We start from the raw sequence: 24,025 nt of genomic DNA, 5'->3' as shown, positions 1-24,025 counted from the left end.
AAATATTGGTGCTTGAATGCGAGGCTCCCATTGGTATTTCATTCATTCAGATTTGGTCTACAAATGGTGCATAAGAGTTGATAGTATGGACTGTGGTGTTTTAGAGATTTTTACAGTTCTCTCTCTCTCTCTGTACGTGTATGTGTGTGTGTGTGTGTGTGGGGAAGCATTCAAAAATGTCATCCTCTGCCTGCCATCATGGTCTATTATCATCCTATTCTGCTACATGCGCAGCCCAACCACATCGGACACAGTCTATCAGGAAATTAGAGCGCAATTCTAACCAACTTTCCAGCACTGACTTAGTTGCAATGCAGCCCCAAGGTAAGGTAACAAACATGCCCTTACCTTGAGGAGGCCCCCTTGACTGCCTCCCCACTGCAAGATGCAGTGCATGCCAGATTAGCACAGCTATGTCAGTGCTGGAAAGTTGGTTAAGATTGCACCGTTAGATGATTAATTGATAGAGGCCAAGTTTAAATCAATGAATCCAAGACTATTTTATGAGGCTATTTTGATTCAGGTGTGTTACCATGGCAGGGAACAAAAAAGAAACATCCTTCCATTTGACCATTAGTGGAAACTTTTATTTAAAATGGTAGTTTTTCTCAAAAAGGAATCCATACAGAGGGATACAGCAATACACTAATTTGTTTAAACCAAATCAATGAATTGATTAGTTTAAAGGTAGGTGCTTATTCAACTAAAAATACTGCAGTTGACACCATGTTTTCAATGCCAGGATTTCACACTGAAACATAAGTACTAATAAAGAAGAGTACTATTAAGATGGTGCAAAGTGCTTTTCCTCCACCCCAAGCAAATATTCAAACCTCAAGGATGGACAAAGTTTTGGCTTCCAGGCAGGTCTAAGCCCAAGATGTGAGAGAGACTGCGCTGTCCCCAATACAGATACCCATTTTATGCCCTCACCCCACCCCACCTTTCTTTCCCACCCTGTCTATTTCTTGGCCTGGCTATTGCAGAGAGGTGATTTTTAACGCTCCCTACATCTGTGTGTTTAAACTACCCCATCATTCCAATCTAGGAAAACAAATGGGAATGAAACATTGCCGTGGTTGGGATCAGAGATTATCAGGGAATGGCATGGGCAGGGGGAAACCAATAGTTCTTCAGTTCTGGTGCTGGGGAGACGGAACTAGATTAATTGGCCTGTGCCAGTGGGGAGGGAAGAGATGGAGCTGGGAGGCTTGAACAGGACAGTAGTTCCAAGGATCCTCAGAAGAGAGGATGAGCAATAGTGGATGAGCTTCCAAAAGACAGCCTACCAGCCATCACTAATCTTCCCTTACAGTGTGTTCTGGGGCACATTCCCTCCACATGAGCTGAGAACATGACCCAGAATCTTCTGAAATGTGCAAGGGTTTAAAGCTCCTGTGGAAAGGGTACCCTGAAACACTGGAAGAGGACTGTCACCATGAAGGGCACTTTCTAAGAAGGGGTTTTCATTAATGCAAATAGAAGAAGAAGAAAAAGAGGAGCCCCACAGGGCCAAGTTCTGTACAAATATACACATGCTGGGCTTTGACAGTAGGAAGAGAAAAGGGAGCGTAGCAAGCGCCAGCCTTTCTGCTTGGCCTCTCTCTATCCTCTCAGTTCATTTTGATCAGGATCTGTTCGGAGAAGAGCTTTTTCAGCTGGGCCACCTCAGCTGAAAGCGAGGCTAGCTGGCTCCGCAAGGTGCTGTTTTCCGTCTGGAACCCAGATCCCTGGAGGGCTGGCAAATGGGTTCTGGAGGCCTCTGTTTCACAGCAACCATCAAACACCATACCACCCGTGGGCACTCCTCCGTTTCTTGGTTCCTCCCGTGTGGCTGGCCCCCTCCAAGTCCCTACTGGTGGAGATGGTGGATAATGTCCTGGGGGCTCCCCAGCCATCTCCTCGGACCCCCCAGCCATTTTGAAACGCAGCTTGTGGGGGAGACCTTTAACACTCTCCCCAGAATCATAACGGACAGCTCGGCCGAAATCGGCTCCATCAGCTGGGGCATCAGGCACCAGGCAGTGCCCATCATAAATAAGTCCTTCCTCTGCTTTGTCCCGCTCCTCAAAAAAGACAGGGCTTCCCATGCTGGAGCTGCCTGGCGTGGAAAACCCCGAGTCCTCAGAGTTGGTGCCAGGCTCTGGCCGGAAGGAACAGGTGTACCTTGGTGGGTCAGGAGCCACTGGGTAGTGCTGGGGTGTTGTGGTTGGCCGGTGGGGTTCAGTAGCCAGAGCCACCGCAGGTCGAGAATGCTCCGATGGGTCCTGAATCAAGCCAAAGCGGAACTTGAGGGCCAGGAGCTCGGCCCTGAGGCGGGCATTCTCCTCCAGCAGTGCCAACACTCGCCCCTCCAGTGCCAGGTCACTGACACGCCGCTTTTCTCGAGAGCGCTTGGCTGCTTCGTTGTTCTTCTTCCTCTTGTCCCAGTAGCCGTCATCCTTCTTTTCATCTGGGGTAAATTCCCTCTTGCGTCGCACGGCGGTAGAGGGCCTGGCTGGTTCCCTCGGATGTTCCCCAGAACTTTCGGTGGTCCTGAGTAGAGAGTGGCTTAGCAGGCCATTGGCTGACAGCAGCGAAACCGTCTCCTCAGCAAAGCACGACACAGCAGTGCGCAGCTCACACACATTTGGGGCAGATGGAGGTGGCTTTGGAAGCTCGGAAAGAGGCTGAGCTGCAGAATCTTCTAGTGGCAGGTCCATCTCCTCAGTACCTAAACAGCAGAGAGAAAAAGAGCACATTAGAGCATGATGCTATGCCTGCCTTTAATCAGTGTGCCTAACTATTGAATTAGAGCTGGGACAATAGGGAAAGATGTGGTGTCAGCATGTGCCTAGCCTGCCATCTAGTGGTCATGCAGTTGAAGGTAACTTCAATGACTCTTGCAGTAGTAATGCCCTCTCCTGCCTCTGCATTGTGGGTAATATCAGAGTGGCCAATCACCTGTGCACAAACAAGTACAACCACACAATGCCACTCCCCCTTATAAATGCATACCATTCCTTGCAGTTCATCTGTAGGTTTCCCTGTACAGGTTTCCCTATTCCAGGGAAGAGATAATGTTGCCAAGAGGTTGCTTTGTTCCAACACACCCATGCGTACAAAAGGCAAAGCTGACAATGTTAATGCTGTTAGTCATTTCAAAAGCTTTTTTAAGCTTCTGGTTCCATAATATTTATTCTCACAACAATCCTGTAAGTAGGTAAGTTACTATTTATGACTCAATTTACGAATGAGCCAGGGTGGTGTAGTGGTTAGGGAGTTTGGGATGAGTGTAAAGGTTCAAGAGTTGGACTCAGACCTGGAAGATCCAGATTCAAATCCCTTCACAGTCATGAAGCTTACTGGGTTACCTTGAACCAGTCATCATCTCGCAACCTCACCTACCTCACAGGGTTGTTGTGAGGAAAAAAAGAGGGGAGGAACAATGTACATCACCTTGAGCTCCTTGGTGATATAAAAATGTGAAAAAAAATATTAAAAAATAGTTAGGCAATTGAGATCCAAGAGTGACTTGATAAGAAGGGATGTGAACCCAGATCCTCAATGTATGAGAAATACTTGGCAGGACTTCAGTGGTGTAGCCTAGTGAAGCCTAAGGGATTAATCAGGAAGGCTTCTAGTTCAAATCTCACTTTCCATGAACTCACTCAAAGCTGGCCTAACTATGAGGCCAACTGAAACAGTTGCCTCAGGCAGGTGAGGGGCACTCATCTCTGCCTACTTACCTCTACTGCTACTCCTTTATCTTCCACTCCTAGATTGGAAAAGGAAGCAGGGGACAGAGAGGAAGAAGAAATGTGGGTGGGAGGAGAGTGCTGAGCTAGAATGTAGGTTCCAGTGGAGAGAAGCTCCACCAGTCCCAGTCCTTTCCTCCCTGCTCTCTCCCCAGCATGCTTCCTCCCCACCCTCTCCCTGCCCTCTGCCTGCCTTCCCCCCACCCCGGAATGCCTCCCCCCACACCCCCACCTACCACTCAGTGGCACTGAGCTAGCACCTTCTGGAATGTTTGCAACAGTGCATGCCGGCAGTAAGCTGGTGTGTACTGGTTAGGATTGGGCACTTATCATCCAGTGGGCCACACTGTGCATTTGGGCACATGTCTACATTTAGCCCTCAATAACAGGCCCCACTGTGTGAGATTCCATGTCTTGTAATGTACATTCATCTGCCTTCTTGCGAGTGTTTAGTTACAGGGACAGGTAGCATCAGAGATCAGCCAGTCCATCCCCTGCTATTGAGGCACCAAAGAGTGCAGGCATTTGCCCCAGGACCCCCCCCCCCTCCAGCAGTGCTGCTGGTCAGTGGCTAAGGACCTGGCTCTTCTCACAGGCACTTTCTCTGTTAATCTGCTACTCTTTCTGGTATTTTTGTGGCTGTTTATGCTTTGGGGCTCTGTTTCAGTTTTGCTTCATAAAAAAGACATACTGACTCTTATGAGAAAGTTGGGATAAATATATTTCAGATACAGGAGCTGATGTTCCCAGTCTAGATGGTACACCTCATTAGCTTTTCTGAAATACACCAGGAAAAATGTGGCAGAGTGAGGATCAGCCCCGCCAGATGCCAATGCTTTTACACCAAGATCAGCCCCAACTCCACAGCAACTGGGAAGTAAGACCAAAGTCCATCCTCAGCCCCTCCGAAGTCAAGACTTTAATCTATTCCCGGGCTGAGAGTGTGAGCCGGTGACCTCAAATTGCTTCTCTGTTCTGTTCCTTTTCTACACAGTGCTGTAACTAGGTCACTCCCCCATAGCCACTTCCTCCCACCAGCAGACCTCCTGCTTCCCAATTTGCTGGAAGCCTTCCAGTTCAGAAACAGGACTGGATGTGCTGACCCACAATAGGAGGAAGGCTGGGAGATAACACAACTGATTTAATAAAAATCTAGGAAGATAAGCTTCAATATTTTGATACCATCTATCTATGCATAACCCCACTACTACTACTACTACTACTACTACTACTACTACTACTACTATCACCATCACTACTATGGTGTCACACTGGCTATGTAGTGTGAATGAGAGAGACACAAATGAAACAGGGGAAAAGGATATAGTTCTGTTGAAAGACATGCTTTATGAAATGCAAAATGGCTCTTGCTGTCTCTAGACTTCTGTGTTAGCAGCAAAAGGTGCTTGATTAATAGCCTTTGAGACTGCAGGCTACACAAGGTCACTGGAATGTGTGTCACACTGAGTCCCTGAGACCAGTATTCTGTTTGAATGGGACACTGTGTGGAAGAAGGAAAAACAAAATAAGCAGTTCTGAGTCTGAGGAAAGAAGGGGGGGAACAAGTCTGGATTTCCAGCTAGCTATGCATTTGCTGTTGGGGTCACTAGAACTGTTTCAAGTCTACAACTATTGCTTAACATATAAACACTGTATATATCTAAACAAACTGATATTACAAAGTAACCAGAAGCATCCTTATTCTCACAGAAAAACCAAATATGTAAAAGGCTGCACTGAAACCTTCTATGGGGGGGGGGGAAGCGCAAAAAACAACATTTGCTTAGCACGGTGAAAATGCACCCTGCAAACTTCTGAACGACACCATGTTCTGCAAAATGTCAGCCAAATAATTTCAGCCAAAGCAAACACAAAACACTTTCATATCCCTCCATTTTAAGCCTCCCACACGCTAGTGATGGCCTCCTATGGAGAGCTGCAGGATAAACAATCTCACCTGGGTAGGCACTGAACCCCAACACTGTGCTATAGTCAACTAGGTGTAGCAACATGCAGGATCAAGGCCAACTCAAAATGTGGCTGCACCACGTCACTCATGATGTAATCCAGAATCCCATGCAATGTTGCCAGGGTGATGGGGGTGCATCTGTTGCTGCTTCACAGTGCCACCTCAGAACACTGTGTCCCATGCAGCCACCTGGTCACTTGTGCGGTCACAACCAGTCCCACACTAGGGCAGTAGACTTCCATTAGAAACAGTCTCCACAGCCCAGGCTCTTACTACACATCTTTTACAGCATCTTGAAAATCTGTAGCATGCCCCAGTGTATTTGGGTTGCAGGATCAAAGTTTCCACCCTGACGATCACTTTAAAGCTATGGGGCAGGAAGAGCCACCCTGGCACACATTTGAATCTGAAAGACAGCGCCACTAGGCTAGCATCTCCAGGAAACCCTTAATTTCTCCCGAAAATGTGACGAGCCAGGCACACTTGAGCTTATTGGGCTCAAGTCTGCCTGGAAATCATCATGTCTTTTGACGTGTCTGAGGAGTCCTTCCCAAATGGCCGATGGGAGTGAACTGGAGTGTCCTGGGGTTGAGGGGGAAGTGCGCTCTGCACATGCTCAATGGCACCTCCACGCAAAAAAAAATAAAAATGGAGCACTGAAAGCAGGTTGGAGGTTCCAAGCCCTTCGTGAAGGAAGAGACGTCCAGAAATTCACCGCGGTGGTAAAACGAAAGAACAGCCCAATCCGCCCCACACTTTCCTGGGAGTAAGCCCCATTGGCTCTGATGGGGCTTACTTCTGGGTAAGCAAGCGTAGGCTTGGGCTGGAAGACCGGTCAGGAGGGGGCGCCCCCCTTTGTCTCCTGGACGTCTGGGTGCTGCTGCCACCGCCCCAGGATCTTGTCCTTGTGCCGGGCAGCCCCATCTTACTCACCGCCACTAGATGGGAGGGGAGGGCTGCGCGCAAGGGCGAGGGTCTTCCTCCGCCTAGCAGCTCCGCAGTCCTCGCTGTCTCTTCGCCGGCCTGCTCCCCCGGCAGCCTCCCGGCTCGACTGGATGGCGCCCCGCTCCGCTCCGCTCCGCTGCCTTCAACGCACAGAGCAGCTACGGCTCAGTCCGCGGCTGGCGCCTCCCCACGGCGCACCGCGACCGCCCTCGTCCAGACCCGGTTCAGCCGAGGACGCCGCCTTACCCGACTTCACCCCGGCTCGCGAGGCAGGGCGGCAGGCGGGGGGCGAGCGTCGACTTCGGACTATACATTGGCACTCCATGTATAGCCCTCTATCAGCGGGGCATGGCAAGCAAGGAGGCGACTCTCTGCCCCAGGAGGCGGAGATAAAACTAAGGCACTGACAGTCCATCAGTGTTGGGGGGAGCAGGGCTTGTGGATTTCCATAACTCCCCCCCCCCTTAAACACTGATTGACTGTCAGTCCTTTTGTTTTATCCTCCCCCCCCCTCATGTTGGCTATTTAGTCAAATTATGCCCCATTCCTGTGGTCTTCCACAAACAGCTGCTGGGGGGGGGTCTGCCCCCAGGGCCTCCGAAAGGAATTCTATCAGGGGGTACAAAGTTTCTTTGGGGCCCCTTCCTAAAGACAGAGGGGGGAAACGGAGTGGGGGTGGGCACCACTTCTGCAGCAGCTGTAGCCCTGCAGCTGTGTCTCTAAACTCCCATCCATTGTAAGCAGATCCACAAGCCAAAGAACTCCTGGAGCAGGCCAGCTTCCTCCCAGCTGTGATACTGTTAAGGAATGTATGCATTCCTGGTCCTAGTGCGTGTGGCTTCTGGCAGTAGTTGCTGCCATGTGCATCCCGTGCAGGCAGTGAGTCTGAGTGAGATTGGAAAATATAAGATCCCAGGAAATTTCTGGGTCCCCTCCTTTGGCTCCTGGGCCCCCTTTCTGACCCTGGGCCTGGGTACAAATTACCCCCTTTACCCACTCTCCTAGGGCCCTGGCAGCCCCTGTCTATCCCCCTCCCATCTGAGTACATTATTGCATTTTGAATTGTGCATTTTGTTCAGGTGCACACATTTAGGTTTTGTTTCTGTATGGGATGAGTTAGCAGTACATCCTGCTAACTCATCCCACCTCTGCCAGGGCTGCCCAACAAGCTAGGAGAAAAAAATCCCCAATCAGGTTGGCCTGCTTTTGATAAAAGTGTGATCTGTAGAGATCAACCAGTAAAGCATTACATGGAGTTTCCATTGACTGCTTGTGACTGTAGATCAAAGCACTGGGATAAAGGGACAGCTACTGGGCCCATTTCAGAAGCTGGCAAGCCTAAAGTTGGTGTTCAGTTGGCACCCAGTTCTACTGGAGCAGTTGGCCCAAGTCCTAGTCCCTGGCCTCAGGCCTTGCATAGAAATGTGCACTTGTTGCATATTTTCTGCCAATTTATTCCTGGCTCCAGTTCCTTTCCATTTCCTTCCTTAGGGTCCAATCCTATCCAACTTTCCAGTACCGGTGCAACCTCAAAGCAGCCCTGAGGTAAGGGAACAAATGGTCCCAGACCTTGAGGAGGCCTCTGTGACTGCCTCCACACCATAGGATGCGGTGCACGCCCCATTGTTACAGTAGCACCAGCAGTGGAAAATTGGATAGGACTGGGCCCTCAGTTGCTTCCCTCATGTCAGATTGTGAGCCTCTTGGGGCAGGGAACTGTTCCCCCCCCCTGTTCATTGTGCAAAGCATCATGTGCATAAAAGATACTGTATCAAACATAAAGAATAATCCCCTGGGAGGTTCTGTGCAAGCATCATTTAAATGAATGGGAGATTTGCAGAGATACTACCCCATCTTCCAGTAGGTGTTTCAAGGGCTAGGTTGGACAATATTGTTTGATCCTGAACTGACCCCACACAATTATGGACATGCTCAGGAAAACTTGTGTGCACACCCTGGTTCCTCCTGTCTAGTCCTGCTTACTTCTCTCAATTGCAGAGGTGGCAGTTCATCTGAACTGCAAACTTACATATGTTGCTAAACTTACTTAGCTTCAGATTACCCCAGCACCACCACCACCATACACACACAATTGAGAAAATTAAGGCAAGGGGAGGGGACAGGGTGCATATGCACAGCCAGTTTGGGATCAGAGGGGTCATCTGAACCAGCTTGAACTTTCAATCTAAATTTAGATGTACAGGGAAAAATAACAGAGAGAAGGGAGGGAGGGCAAGGGCCACATAGGATGAATGGCAGCAAATGTACTGTACACACTCTAAGGATTAATTTGAAGATAAGGCGTCAGATAAGGCATTTGAAGATAAAGTGTCAAGGTCAGGTGTTACAGGTGGGTTTGGGGTTGGGGTGTGGAGGAAGAGAGAGAGACAGCAAGTGACTGTACCCAGGAGTTCTGGGATGGAGTTCTGGGATGGAGTTCTGGTCACAAATAAGGGGAAGAAAGGGAGAATGGAAGGAGTCATTTCAGAGAGCAGTGGTGTTCAGGTACCTTCTCTGTGTGGCTTCCTTGCTCTGCTTCCCTGTTGAGGTCATGTGTTTGGAGGGCCGGTTTCCATATCTTGGCACAGGGAATGCTGTCGAAGCAGCTGTCAGCAGGCATGTGCCAGGGAATTTTGTGTGTGCTGTTTGTCCTGTGCCTGCCCTCGCATTTGACCGGTGCATTGAGTTCAAAAACTTACGTTGCAAACAGCCTTTCATGGATAAGGTGGGATCCCAATCCAGGCACTATGAATAGGATACTGACTATCCTAACATTGTTTCTCCCATGCAGCATTAGGCACACTTTTCGCCATGGCCCCAGACAATATTTTGACCTCAATATTATGCTGGCAAATAATATGAGCACATTGCTGTGAACTCCTCCCACCCCCTTTCCTGAGCAAGTTTACCGTATTTCCTTTGCTATTTTCCTTTGGATAAGAGAGTCCTAGAGAACAGTAGGCACATCTTGTAATCACAGTATTTGCCCAAGCAAAGCATAGTGGGGGTAAACAGACTCCTTTAGCAGGCAGCACATCAAGTCCCCAGCTACACTCCAACAATACTTCAGCACCATCTAGCTCCCTTGCTCAGAATCTGAAAACCGGCTCCAAACTGTTCCCCTGCCCCACTCTCATCTGCTGGAGGACATCATCTTCCCAGACTCTGATGGGTATTTCATTCCCAAAAAGGACCAGATTCCCAACTGTCAGGAGATCTTCTCCTGTCTTTCATTCCTGTTGACAAGCACCAGCCAATCATCCTGGGCTATTAGCAAGCCGGCAGGGGCTGACCCCTGCTGAGCAAGAGAATCTAGCCCAATATTACCTATTCTGAACAACTTTCCAGCTTTGGAGCAGTAGGGCTGGTCCAACATACTGTGTTGCCGCAGTCATTACACTGGAGACTCTCCAAGCACTGTAAAACTAGGAAGGAAGGAAGGAAGGAAGGAAGGAAGGAAGGAAGGAAGGAAGGACTTACCGTAGATAACCAAAGATTTACAGCACAGTATGCATGTCTGCCCAGAAGTAAGTCCCATTGTTTTTCATATGGCTTACTCCCAGGAAAGTGTAACTGTCTGCATCGTAGCTTGTGTTCAGTGTGCAGAAGAGGTTGCAGTCTCTCTTCTTTGTCCTGGCAACAATCACTCTGCAAAGTAGGTCACCATTATTCCTATTTTACACATGGAGAAACTGCAGTTGTGGGGGGCGGATGGAGGGGCCTTGCTTAGATTGTACTTGAAATGTACATGACGGAGTTGGCATCTGAACTTCAGTTCATAGTATCCTTCAGCTGGAAAAGAGAAGTTAGGAAGCTTCTGCTAATCTTACCATTTGAGCTTCAGCAGGCTCTCTTAGAAGTAAATACCATCTAGTTCAGTCGGGCTGGAGAAGTGTGCATGGGAGAGCCGCAGTCCATGAACTGGCAGAGCGTACAGATTATTGTCATCACTCCAAATACCAAGAACTGTAGCCAGGTCATTAGCTTCTGTAACACAGGCCTACAAAATTGAGGGTCAGAAAAGTTTTTCCCAAACTCTATGATGGTTTGATATAAATTTGGGGTGCTGATACCAAAAATGGCATCCATTTTGCCCCATCACGTCTAGTTTTGGAGATATAGTATAGCCTCATTAGTGAATGGTTCAAGCAGCTTCCTCATGAGGAAGCCATGGCTGGAAGCTGCTTGAACCATTCACTAAAGAGGCTATACTATATCTCCAAAACTAGATGTGATAGGGCAAAACAGATGCCATTTTTGGAATCAGCACCCCAAATATACCCAGGGATTGGTGTAATGTTTAAGGAAGCAAAATGTGTGTTGACCTGTGTAATCAGCAAATATGATACATTATGATTTTCAGGCATACCTTAAAGGTGCCATATAAGTCATGGATCAAGAGCTGTTTACTTGCAGTGACTGACAGTACAAGACTTCTGTTAAAAAGTTATCTTGTTCTACATTATATAGCTAGCTAAGAACATACATTGCGGATGCTGCTATTCTCCTTCTTTACCAGGCACACTCTGTACTTTTTATACTTTCCCCTGCTAAATCACACTGCCTATTTTTGCCTTTGTTAGAAGGCAACACAGAAGTTAAAGAGAGTTCAGTCTGTTTCAGTTGACAATGTATGAGTATGAATCTGAAGGTACCAAGCAGTGAACAACCCATCAATTCACACACTAGAGTTCAATAGTTTGAACTGTTGAAAACGTACTGTAGGATAAGTTTTTCTGAATGTTTCAAGGATGTTTTTCTGGGGCGTCTTTAACCAAAAGAACAAACAACTTTATCCCTTTTAATTCAGTGGAAGGCAGACAACTGCAGCTTACAGCACAGACTGGTGAGACTTTAGCAAGTGTAAAGCTGGCAGGGAAAGGCCCTTGGGCAGCAATCCTTGATATGAGAATTGGGTGTTAGAAGCATGTCCCTGTTTTCATCTGTGAATGTTGCTGAAGGCTCTTTTCTGTCTGCTGTATGAATGCAGTGCAGTAGCTTGTCCTGCACTGCTTTGAAACCAGAGGACATTCTTTTGATTACATATACAGTATTTGTTTTTCACATTTTTATGCCTCCCTTGCTCCAAGGAGCTCAGGGTGCCATACATAGTTACTTCCCTACTCTTCCCAACCACCCTATGAGGTAGGTGAGGCTGAGAGATAGTGACTGGCCCAAGGTCACCCAGGAAGCTTCATGCCTGAACAGGGATTTGAACCTGGATCTTCCAGGTCTAACTTTAGGTCTGTCTGAACTAAGAAAGCATAATTGCCTTTTAGTATTTAGCAAGAGTTCCTAATAAACTTCATGAGTGGCTGCATGAGAAATGGCAATGGTGGACTACATGGCACCTTGCAGTTCATAGGCCTGTACTTCCCTAGAGTCAAACTGAGTCAGAAAATTGACAGTGAAGAGAAAGAACAGGAAAATATCACTAAGTAGAAGGATTTGCAAACTGAAGTCAAATATGTATGGCAGAAAAGGGCTAAAATTGTACCAATCACTGGTGCTCTCTAGGTACAGTACCAAAAGACTTTGAAAAACACCTGAACATCTTGGGTGTAAATGAAATTGCTACACACCAACAACAGAAAGTAGCCTTACTTGGGACAGCATACATATTATAAAAACTTATGTGAATACCTAAGTACTTGGAAAGGACTGGATATACAACAGGCCAAATTCAGCCACCAACGTCTGGTGGGCTGTGCATATTTGTTATCATAACAGCATTTTATTTTATATTGTATATTTCTTTTATTATTTTATTACATAAAACAATACATATAATATATATGCAATACACATTATAATTATATAACCTTACTTCAGCCCTGTTATTTCCTATATAACATTCTTTTCCCTCCTCCAGTTAGCCAACTGGCAGACATCTTCTTAGCTAATAATTTACTTGGATTTCTAGGAAACTTTTAACAAACAGACTCCTTTGGGTGCAAAGTGCAATGAGGGAGGCAAAACAAGATAGGTCAAGTCTAGGGCGGTATTCAACTCCCTGCTGTTTATCTCAGTTGGTGTAGAGTTCATGGAGGGTTTCTTTGGTGCTTGAATTTGACATCCTGCTTTCCTAATAAATTGTAAACGTTTTATGTGTTTCGTCTCTACATTGGAACATTAAGGTTGCAATCCTTTACACCAGCAATTTTCAATCACTGTGCCGTGAATGGTCTGCAAGTGTGCCGTGGGAGTTTGGGGGAGGCTCATATATTAATAGGGCCATTGGGAGATATGAGCCCCTAACTAGCAGTGTGGTGTGCTTTGTCAATTGTCAAAAAACTGATGGTTTGCCTTAACAAGTTTAGCACCTTCTCACTGTGCCTTCTCACTTATCTGTAAAACAGATAAGCTGTTTTACACTTATCTGAGAAGACTTACTTCTGAGTAAACAAGTATGGGATTGTGCTACAAGACCTGTTTTACCCTTAGTCACACCACAAAAACATTATGCTACATGAGAAATGGCTGTCTTTCTTTCAGGGCAGCAGTCACCAAAAGTACCATGGTCATGGCACCCTTCCTATGCATCCACTAAAATTGATTGCCTTTCACTAAAATTGAGTGTTGGGAGTGTTTAGTTAGTCTGTGGAACTCCTTACCACAGGGTGTGTTGGTGGCATCTGGCCTAGATACCTTTAAAAGGGGATCAGACAAATTTCTGGAGGAAAAGTCCATCGCAGGTTACAAACCATGATGTGTATGTGCAACCTCCTGATTTTAGAAATGGGTTGTGTCAGAATGCCAGATGCAAGGGAGGGCACCAGGATGCAGGTCTCTTGTTATCTGGTGTGCTCCCTGGGGCATTTGGTTGGCCACTGTGAGATGCAGGAAGTTGGACTATATGGGCCTATGGCTTGATCCAGTGGGGCTGTTCTTATGTTCCTCCACAGTGCCCCATCATGGTGGTGTTGCCATCGTGATAATGTAAGATCTTGTGAGAATTGCATGAGATTCATGTGATTCAAAATGGCAATGCTGTGAGAGCTGGTAAGAAGAGGCTTCTGGGCACATCCTACAGCTCCCCCCCCCCCGTGAGTTTGTTGCAGGGCACCATGGCACACATTTTGGGAACCACTATTTTAGGGCAATGCTGCTGTCCAGACAATTTACTGTATTCTGTTACCACTATTCTATCTCTGAGGGCATATCCAGATGGCAGCATGCTATGCCATCAGTTTCATGTTTGTGTGCTAAACCTGAGCTCAGGCAGTGAAGTGAAAAGGTACCCTGAACAAGGTCTCCCCCCCCCCCCGCTTTGCACAGATATGCAAAATATATATATTTTGCTTACACTGGGACTCTTCTCAAGCACAGCCCAGAGTAGGCTGCCATCACCATTGTGAGTCATAGATTTCTGTGAACTGAGAAAGAATGTGTGTATGTGTGTGTGGGGGGGGTCTACATTTGTTCTTCTCCAGACCACTGTCTAGTTGTATTCTGTCTACCCTAGCCCATTTGCAGTTGCCATAGCACTGTGACTCCAGTGAAGCTCCTTGTTTTTGAATTACTCCAAGATTTTGATTCTGCCTTTATCTCACCCCAGTTACATAAAGAACTCCCTGACTAGGATATGGCAATTGGGTCTTCGCTAGGAGGGGAGATCCTATGAAGGGACCACAGCAGTATGCAGGTGTACTTAAGATAAAGTACCGATTTTCCATTATATCCAGTGTCCTTCATCCACACACACACACACACACACACACACACACACACACACACACACACTGTGGAGATTACACAAGCTACTCATTCCTTGTTATGTAAGGCACTGGCTTTATGCCAGATTGTCTTGGTCCTCAGCCCAGATCCCTCGACATCAGCCAGGCAGGATCAACAAATCCAGCAGGGATGGTGAGATGGGGAGCAACCAGAGAGGAGAGAGCCAGTATGTGTATCCAGAGCCAGCCTGTATCCAAAGAAAACATTTGCAAAGGTGCCACTGGGCTGGAGAGAAAGGCCTGAAGATGTCTGAAAGCCCAAACTCATGGCTTTCTCCTCCTCCCGTCCGCCATTTCCTCCAGTTCTGGTTGAACTTGGTAGCTCAGGCTCATTCCAGGAAACTGTGGAAGGTTCTCAGCTTTGCCCTCAGTGACCACTCTGCAGCTGAAATATGAGTGAGCTGGGGCTGTCCTTTCTGTGACAGGGAGTCCTTAAGCTGCACCTGCCACTAGTCTGGAGGACAGGGAGCGTCCTGCTTCAAACTACAGGGGAGAGCCAGATGCACACAATTCTGAATACATATCTGGAGTGGAGGAAGAGGGGACAGATGTGGAGGATTTGAAATGAATGAGAGCTGCCTAAGAGAATGTCAATGGAGCGTGGCCAAGGGAACTTTCCTGGTGGATTCTACCCTATGTTAATGAGCAAGAGGGAAGTATTATTCAGATTTTCTGTCTGGAGCAGCAGATGTCTTAAGCCAGCTCTGCAAACAGAGATGGAAGAAGAACAAGGAAGCATGAAATTATGAGCAGGGAATGAAGCACAAGGGGTTTGTGTGCTGGGCTGGGGTCGCAGTATATTTGCTGCGTAACATGCGTCAGCACAGAACTCAATGTTCCCAGATGGTTATTTATAGCACTTTCTCCCGCTCACAGCCTGCCCCCTCCCCCTGCACTGGGATTAGCTGCTCATGGTCTACACTACTTGGCGCGGGGGGGGGGGGGGAAGACAACATTCCCGGATGCTAACTGCAGATCTGGGAAGGAAGTGGGGTTTAGAAGTTTATAACGCAGAAGTTACAGGTTTGCTGCATTTTTATCGGGATGGGTTTCATGCTTGAAACAGATGAAAGTCAGCTAATGACACTTTCCCCACCCTTACCCTCAAAAAAGTTTCTCCAGCTGACATGTCTGTTTTGCAGGGACTACAGGTATATACAGGACTACAGGTATAGGTATATGCGGGGGTATATACTGCTATACCCTCCAATAATTTACAGATAAAAAGAGAACAGGCAATCCTCTCTCTCTTTTATGTTAAAGATCATTCATTTACCTGTGTTCTGTAATGAGTTGTCTTTCCTGTTTCTGAAGCAGAGTCTGTGTTAGTAAAAGAACCATAATATTTTCATTTTGTTAATACTCACAATGAATCTGGTTGTCCCTACTACAGAATACAGTGGACCCCCACTTGATGACAGTAATCTGTTCTGGAGACACCATCGTATTGTGAAAATGTTGTAGCCTGAACTCAATAATGCATTTTAAAAAATTTGTTCCAAGAATTCAGAAGTTGAAGTTTCTGCCTCAGAACGAAGCTCTCTATAAAACATGATTTAAAACATGAGTGCCTATTGCACTCTTTACAGACCATGTTTATCAGTTTACGAAACACTGTAATTATGAAACACAAATTAGAAGGCTGTAGCCTTCCCTCAAGACACACAACCACAATGTTAAAAATGCTGCTACTGGCTGAGATGCTACCCAGATGGCTTGCATTTGCATCAGCTGTATCTTTCCTTCTAGATACACAGCCATGATGTTGGCCGAGATGCCACCAAGCATTCATGTCACTGACTGGCTACTCTATCATCCACAAGGTCCTATTGGTGGTGATCATGAGCCCATCATAAAGTGAACAACACATTGGACAGTGAACCTTGCTTTAGTATTGAGATTCCATTATAAAGTGATTTGATTGTAAAACAAACCCATTGTAAAGTGGGGGTCAGTAACATTCATTATCTAAATATGTGGTTATGGGCAGTGGTGGAGGGAAAGCAGAACATAGGCAGTCAAAAAGTACCTTGCCAACTGCAGAATGTGAAAGGGCAGACCATCTGCTACATGACACCTTAGTGTTAATGCACATGCATTTACATGCATATGCACAAGAATCATGGTGTATCTGCCCCTCATTGCTATAACTTCTAAAGATCTGAGGGAAGGGACTGAAACACAAAAAATGGCCATTTCAATGCATGCTAGCACACCTCTTCCCCCAAATGTCTTCAAAAGCAAACAAAGAGAGAAGGGAGGGTTAGTGATTTACCAGGAATAGGTACCAGAAAATAGACTGTTAAATGAGTAGCGTGATAGGAATGGGCTAACTAAGGCAGTCTTGGAAAGGAGTTCCATACCTGTAGTGTTACCAGCAAAAAGCCCACAATTCTGCTGACAGCTATCCTAGTCTTTGGAGGAAGGAGTATAAGAAACAGGGCCTTGATGATGACCTGAGCAAGCAAACATGTTCATATGGGAGCAGCCTGAATTTCAGGTACCCCAGCCCAAAACAGTTTAGGGGCTTATAGGTCACATCCAGCACTGTGAACTGCACTCAGCAACTAATTGGGAGCTAGTACCCCTGCTACCCCTGCTAATTGGGTAAGAGGCACTTTTTCTAGTGGGTGCTCCTTTTTTTAGCAGGGGGAGAGTAACTGGCCCACCTCACCCCAGCACTGTCTGTTCTAGTGGCTGTCTGCTGGTATTCATTTGCATTTTTTTAGATTGTGAGCCCTTTTGGGAGCCATTTAGTTATTTGATTTTTCTCTGTAAACCGCTTTGTGAACTTTTAGTTGAAAAGCGGTATATAAATACTGTTAATAATAATAATAATAATAATAATAATAATAATAATTACAATGTTGCAACCCAGTGATATATAGTAATGCAGTGGGTACCATTTAACAGTTTTGCCTCCTTGAGTGAAATGAATTTTCAGCATTATTTTCAAAGGTAGCCTGACACAGATCACATTTATAATGAGGCAGTCTGAAGACTACCAAGACATGTAGTGCTGCACTCAGAAGTAGGTGGCAGTGACATGATGACATTTCCACCAACTGCTTCTGGGGGAGTGATTTTGAGTCAATTGGCCACAGGGGTAGGAGTGAGGGCCATTCAGCAGCAAAAACTGCTTGCCACCTTCTCCTTGCGAAACCTCAACATAGAAGATTCCTGCCCGCTACAGAGCAAGGTGCTCTGCTCGCCACCCCAGTGTGAGGCCATTCTATGTGCAGGCAGGGCCCAATTCAGCCAAACTGCCCCAAGATGGGCCCTGACTCTGAGGCCAGGGGGACACACATCTGCTTTGCAAACTTTGCAAATGCTCCCTTGGCACCGCCTAGAAGTGATCTCTCAACTCAGGCAAATGCCACAATTCACCAGCTTAGTGCAGGGGCTCCTTAGGAGCAGGGCCCAAATTGGTCAAATTGGCCTGAAGTAGGCCCTGCCATCATGCTTCAGTGTGATCAAGAGACAGATCCCAGAATGAGTATGTGATGGGACTATGCAGGCTGGATTCTTAAAGCACAGACCAGTAGTATAGAATGCTGAGACTCCAGCGATGTCCCCAGGTAAAACTTTCTTTTACATAAGTTAATGGGTGCCATTTACTCATGAAGTGCTGCAGTTGAGAAAATCTGTATTGAGGTGCACCAACAACAGAAGCTGCAACAGAGGTTGTGAATGTATGTGTATTTATTGGTTATTTTTCAGCTAAATAAGCTCACAAAGTGACTTACAACAAATAGTATAAAATACACTTTTTATCAGAACAGATGGAGTTAGAGCTCAACCTATCCATGTCTACTCAGAAGTAAGCCCCATTATAGTCAATGGGGTTTATTCTCAGGTAAGTAAGGATAGGATTGCAGTCTTAATGGTACGACTGTTCAGCAGCCTCAGACCATAAATAAAGGCCATAAAACACTCAGGGAGACTCTGCCTTCCTGACTGCCCATGAAAATGCCCAGGAGGGGTCACCTCCAGTCTCTTCAGCAGTCTCTGTTGGAATAATTGGACTTTATATATGCCATTTATTAGTCATATTCAGCCCTTTCAATACTGTGCAATGTCATCCTCTAGAGGGCATGCATACACACTCCTTCCTCCACAGAAGTGAATTGCAATATTCCCATTCTTTCTTGTGATAGTTTGTATTTTAAAAAACAAACTCTGGTCAAAGAATGTCACCAAACTACATGAAAATAGCTGGTTTATGTAGTTATCTTCAGCTCCATTTTCTTGCTTCATGTACTTAACATAAATGAACATTCATCAAATATTACAACAGTTTGTACAACATCTGGTATTGAATGTTGCTATCATGTCCTACTTACTAACTTCTCTTGATAGGAGGAAGAATAGTAAACTACATAAGAATACCCTGGTGGATCAAGCCAAAGGCCCATCTAGTCCAGAATCCTGTTTGCCATAGTAGCCCTTTGGGAAGCCCACAGGCAGGAGAGGAAGGCATACTTCTCTCCCACCATTGCTTTGCTGTAGCTGGAATTCAGAGGCATACTGCCACCAACTCAGAGGTAGCACACAACGGTTATTAATAGTAGCCAATGATGGACTTGTCCTCTTGGAATTTGTCCAATCCCCTTTAACCCATTTCTGCCTGGCCCACAGGTGTACACATTTGGTCCCTGTTGCCTATATGCAACGTTGGGCAGAAATGGCTTAAAGCAAACCAAGCAAGAAGCATTTACAGTGTAAACCTATGCATGTCTACTCAGAAGTAGGCTCCACTGAGTTCAGTGAGACTTACTATCATGTAAATATGTATAGGATTGCAGCCTAATTCAAGTAAAGATCATAATAGCTATATTACCAGATATCTTTCTATAATATGCAGAAAACATAGTGCAAATTACGTTTGTCAATTATCTATGATAGCAGACTTTTGTATCTAAATAAACATCAATCATGTATCCAGGCTGGTTTTGTTTTGTTTTTGGTTTAGTCTGAGTTTGACAAAGAAGGGATAAATAAGTATCAATCTAGACACACTATTTATCAGAAAATTTATAACAGAAAGCTGACCTATGCATCTCAAGGGGTGGCCATCACTTCTGTTCCCCCATGTCCTCTAAGGCTGCAATCCTATACACACTTCTAAGTAGACATGTCTAGGACTATGCTAGAAATATGTCTTTCTCACTGCTCCTCTGTGCCTCAATATATTCACTGCCTTTCTATGGCCACTCTATGGGTGGCCAAACTAGGTATGATGTAGGAGATCTGGTTCTTCCAATCTATTTTTCTTTGATTAAAAGCTTATGTGGGAACATTGTATTAAAGCTGCAGGATGGGGGGGAGGGTGTTTAACCCTTTCATCCTGCAACATTCCCCTGACTGAAATCATTCCTCCATAGTTGCTATTAGCTGCAGAGCGGAAAACAGACGGGTACAATATGGTAGTTTACTTCACCCTGCACCATTTCCCTGACTGAAATCATATGATTTAAGTAAAAAAAGTTGTGTGAATGAAAGGATTAAACCCCTCTTTCCCCAGCATCACAACTCAGAAATGGGAGGAAGTTATATGATGGAATAGTTATGCATAATTCTCTCAATGTCATATGCACCAATTAACTGGTCACACCTGTATGCTACAGTAATTTCATTCATTCATTCCCTGCCTTTCCCATGCAGAAGCAAATGCACAAGGTGGCTTACAAAGCTTTATCAAGTACAAAGTATCACAACAAGTAAAAAACATTAAACAAAGCATTAATTTTAACATTGCATGATGAAAAACAATATCAAAACAGAGCAAAAAAATTTAAGGGAAAAAAGAGACAAGAACTCATTGAGCAATGGAGAACTAACGAGTCCAGGAAGACAGTCAAGTCACCACAGTATATCAGAGACACGGAGGGCAAAAATCCACTCAGCAACCAAATGTCAGATGAAACAGATATGTTTTGACCCTTTGCTGAAAAGCCATGAGAGGGAGTTACTCTCAGTTCCCCTGGGAGAGCATTCTGTAGTTGTGGTGCCACTACAGAGAAGGCTTGCCACCCCTCTCACTTGGGACAAAGGCGGCACTTGTAGAAGAGCCCCTTCAGCTGACCTGAGAGGATGGGCTGGAATGTATGGAAGGAGACTTGTCTTTCAGGTAGTCTGGATCCGGGTCACGGAGGCCCTTGTAAAATGCTGTAAAAATTGTAAAATGCCTTCTAGAATATCCTGTAAACTGCATAATTTTAAGGGGATTGCACTTCATGAGACTAAACTACAAATCCAGAAGCCCCTAATAGTTCAAATCTTGCTTGTGCCATGAATTCACTCAGGGTCCAATCCTATTCAATTTTTCAGCACCAGTGCAACCACAATACAACCCCAAGGTAAGGGAACAAATGTTCCCATGCCTTAAGAGGGCCTCTGTGACTACCTCCCCACCACAGGATGCAGTGCATGCTCCACTGGCATGGCTGCACCAGCACTGGAAAATTGGATAGGATTGGGCCCCCTGGCTGCAATCCTATACTGTACACACTTTCCTGGAAGTGAGCCTCGCTGAACACAATAGGACTTACTTTTGAGTAGACATGCACAGTATTCTCTCAACTGGCATATTTAACAGAGGTCACAAAAGAATTGCACGATAATGTATGTGGTGCTTTCAGTAGTGAAAATGCTATTGATTATCATTATTCTAGGTTGCTTGGGAAATCTCATTTGTTTCAGTTATTGCAAATACAGAACAGGGTCCTATTCCCATCATTACTGAATCCATAGTAAAAGTACTGTTGTGTATGTAGCATTAATGTTCCACGCATTTGACTCAGTCTGACACTTTTCACGCATTTACTGACAATATCGAGCACCAGACTCATGCACATTGTGCTGTTGCCATGGCAACACTAGAGGGCAGCAAATGAAAGAATACTACAATGGCCACCAATCTGAAACACAGAGGTAAGGTTGAAAAAAACCTAGAATCACACACTGTTGAAACTTCCAGTAAAAATTATAAGCCGCCATTGGTTGATTCCCTAAATTACTGTATTCCTTAGCAGCTCTATCATGGATCCCTATAAACTTTGCACTGGAAATTAGAATGGAAAATCAGCTCAATTTTAGACAGGTACTGTCTGTAAGGACTGCATTAGGTTTTTATCATAGACTTTGAGATGGTGTAAAAATCACAATGGGCCAGAACAGGCATTAATGGATGAAAAATAGCAGGATGTGTTAGAGACACTTGAGAACCATCTCTTACACCTGAAACCTTTCCAACAGTATGCTTTTATTAATCCCTTCCCAGCCTAAATGCATCCAGATCACAATGGAACAAGCAGGAACAGACATTCTCAAACTCAGCATTGTGCAGAATAGGGCAGTATATATTTAGAGACATGTGAGAACAATATTTTAGAAATAATACCCCTAAGGAATTGAAAAAGTAGTAAACCCTTCTTACCCAAAACCTGTTTTTAACAAACCACAGTTCTGAATGACAGGTCTTCAAGCATCAAACAAAGCAAGGCTCATGTACTGTATAACAACACATTTGGTAAGAGTGATAAAACTGATACAACCTAAAATCCATATATGGAACCCAATCCAAGCAATAAACAGTTTTCAAAAACAGGGACAGGATCATCCTCCCAAAATAGAATCATTAGGCAAATGATATATATAGCAAACCACAACCCACCCCTCAAATTTAGTGGAATTACAGCCCAATCCTAACTGGCCCAGCACCAGCAGAACAAGCAGGCACGTTATTTAAAATGTGCTATAAGGCAAGTTGCGGCAGCCAGAAGGCTTGTGGCACTGGTGGAAAGGCCTGTGCCAGCCTGCCCGAGCCAGTCTGCGGGCTGGTGGAGGAAGGGTGGAATGGAGGCAGAGAGGAGGTGTAACAGGGTGGGGGAAGAGCAGGGGCGGATCAGACCTGGGAAGAGGGTGGGAATGGCAGCAGTGGCTACCACTGTATCCAATCCCCCTTCCCAGATCTGATTCCCCAACACAGGGCTGCTCAGACTTGCACCAGTGATTTTGCTGCCGCAAGTCCAAGTAGCCCCACAGGGGCTGCAGGGGCTTACACCACGGATTGGGTTCTAAGGCTGCAGTGCTACCCACGCTTACCTGAGAGTAAGCCCCACTGACTGTAATGGGGCTTATTTCTGAGTAGGCAGGCATAGGATTGAGCTCTACCTCATTTGTTCTATGGGAACAAATGTTCCTTTCCCTCAGTGAGACCTTCAGCAGCCTCTGTTCCTGCGCAGAGACCATTTCAGTGCTGCTGCATCACAATGTGGGGATAGGATTACGCCATTCGATGTCCATTTTGACACATTTTGTCTTACTCTGGATGGTTTTTGGCTGGGAAGGGATTACAGTAATAAAAACATATTATTGCAATAGTTTCTGTTATAAAATATTGTTATCAAGTGTGTCTGTCAAATCCTGCTCTCTCTCACCCCCCCCCATCCATTTCTTTTATTAATTACGCATTCCGGCCTGATCTCGCTTTTACACCGTCCCACTCTAATTTGACCAGGAGAAAGTTACCATTGTAATTCAGTCATTCTGTGTGACTTCCCATCCATTTAAAAAAAAAAAATGGGGCAAGAGGAGGTCTGCATGCAACTGGTTTTGGGATACAAGGCTGAAACTGGTAGTGCAAATTCCCAGTTCTTTATTCAACAGATACCATGAACTAAAAACAAGAAACCAAATTCAGCTTCATATATAACGGCATTACCAGTCAGTGTAGACTAGGCAATACTAAGCAAATAGACCAATGATCATATTCCTAAACCCCTACCCATGTGGTTCCCAAACTTTTTTCAACTGGTGGCTCCTCTGATCTAGGCCAGGGCCATTTAAAACCAGGTGGGGGAGGGGGGCTGGATCCGGCATTTGGGTGGATTCATCCACCCAGTGAGTGGACCTGTTTGTTCCGCCTCCACACGGCTTATCTCCTGGGTAGATCTGGGCAGTCGCATCTGCCTGGACTTCCTGTTGTGCAGCCTTCTGGAATGCTGGGCAACAGATGCGACTGCCCAGAGCACAGAAGTGGAATGAAGAGCTGCGGTCCAGGTGGGGACCTCATTTTCTAAACACAGCAGTTGTGACTTCAGCTATTGGCCACAGCTCCCCGTTAGGGCTACAATCGTGTACACTGTATAGAGCAGCAGGGTTTTTGTGAGGATCCCCTGGTTGGTGTGTGTGGCTCCCCAGGGAGCCATGACTCACAGTTTGGGAACCACTGCCCTAGCCTTACCATCTCCAAAGTGGACATGAGACTATTTTGCAGCCCCTACTCCTGCAATATGGGGACAGCTCATGACCTCACACGCTCCCAGATCCTTGATCAGTTAATGTGACTGTATTCTGAACAGAAGCCACTTTAGGTGTTCATCTATGCAGGTTATAAATCAATAAACTGAATCAATTTAATAGAAACTTTTACAAGATTATCCCTTAGAAAAGGAGCTGAGTGAGACTACCATCCTGTCCACACTTACCTGGGAATAAGCCCCACTGACTAGAATGGGACTTACTTCTGAGTAGACCTGCAGAGGGTTGGGCTGTCTAAGAGCCTGCACCTGCTTCTATGGGGGGGGTGGGAGGATTCACACAGCTGTCAATCAAAGTCACTCTATATAGAGGAA

The 24,025-nt window shown here is 45.8% G+C and overlaps 1 protein-coding gene across 2 annotated transcripts; it reads right to left on the bottom strand.

Moving 5' to 3' along the window:
* Positions 1-565: 565 nt before the first annotated feature.
* On the bottom strand, positions 566-23,963 carry LOC136641310 (uncharacterized). Of its 2 annotated transcripts, none has more exons than XM_066617027.1 (2): positions 23,879-23,963; positions 566-2,713 (listed from the first exon to the last, which is right to left on the bottom strand). In XM_066617027.1, exon 2 carries the CDS (start codon positions 2,700-2,702, stop codon positions 1,614-1,616), a length of 1,089 nt encoding a protein of 362 aa, XP_066473124.1. In that variant the 5' UTR covers positions 2,703-2,713; positions 23,879-23,963; the 3' UTR covers positions 566-1,613. The 2 variants fall into 2 exon arrangements, with proteins under 2 accessions (XP_066473124.1, XP_066473123.1); XM_066617026.1 differs by lacking the exon at positions 23,879-23,963 and adding an exon at positions 6,640-6,792.
* Between the last annotated feature and the right edge of the window lie 62 nt (positions 23,964-24,025).

This window comes from Tiliqua scincoides, chromosome 2 (assembly GCF_035046505.1).
Source record: "Tiliqua scincoides isolate rTilSci1 chromosome 2, rTilSci1.hap2, whole genome shotgun sequence".
Classification (NCBI taxonomy): Eukaryota; Metazoa; Chordata; class Lepidosauria; order Squamata; family Scincidae; genus Tiliqua; species Tiliqua scincoides.
This window is presented reverse-complemented; position numbering and strand designations above follow the sequence as displayed.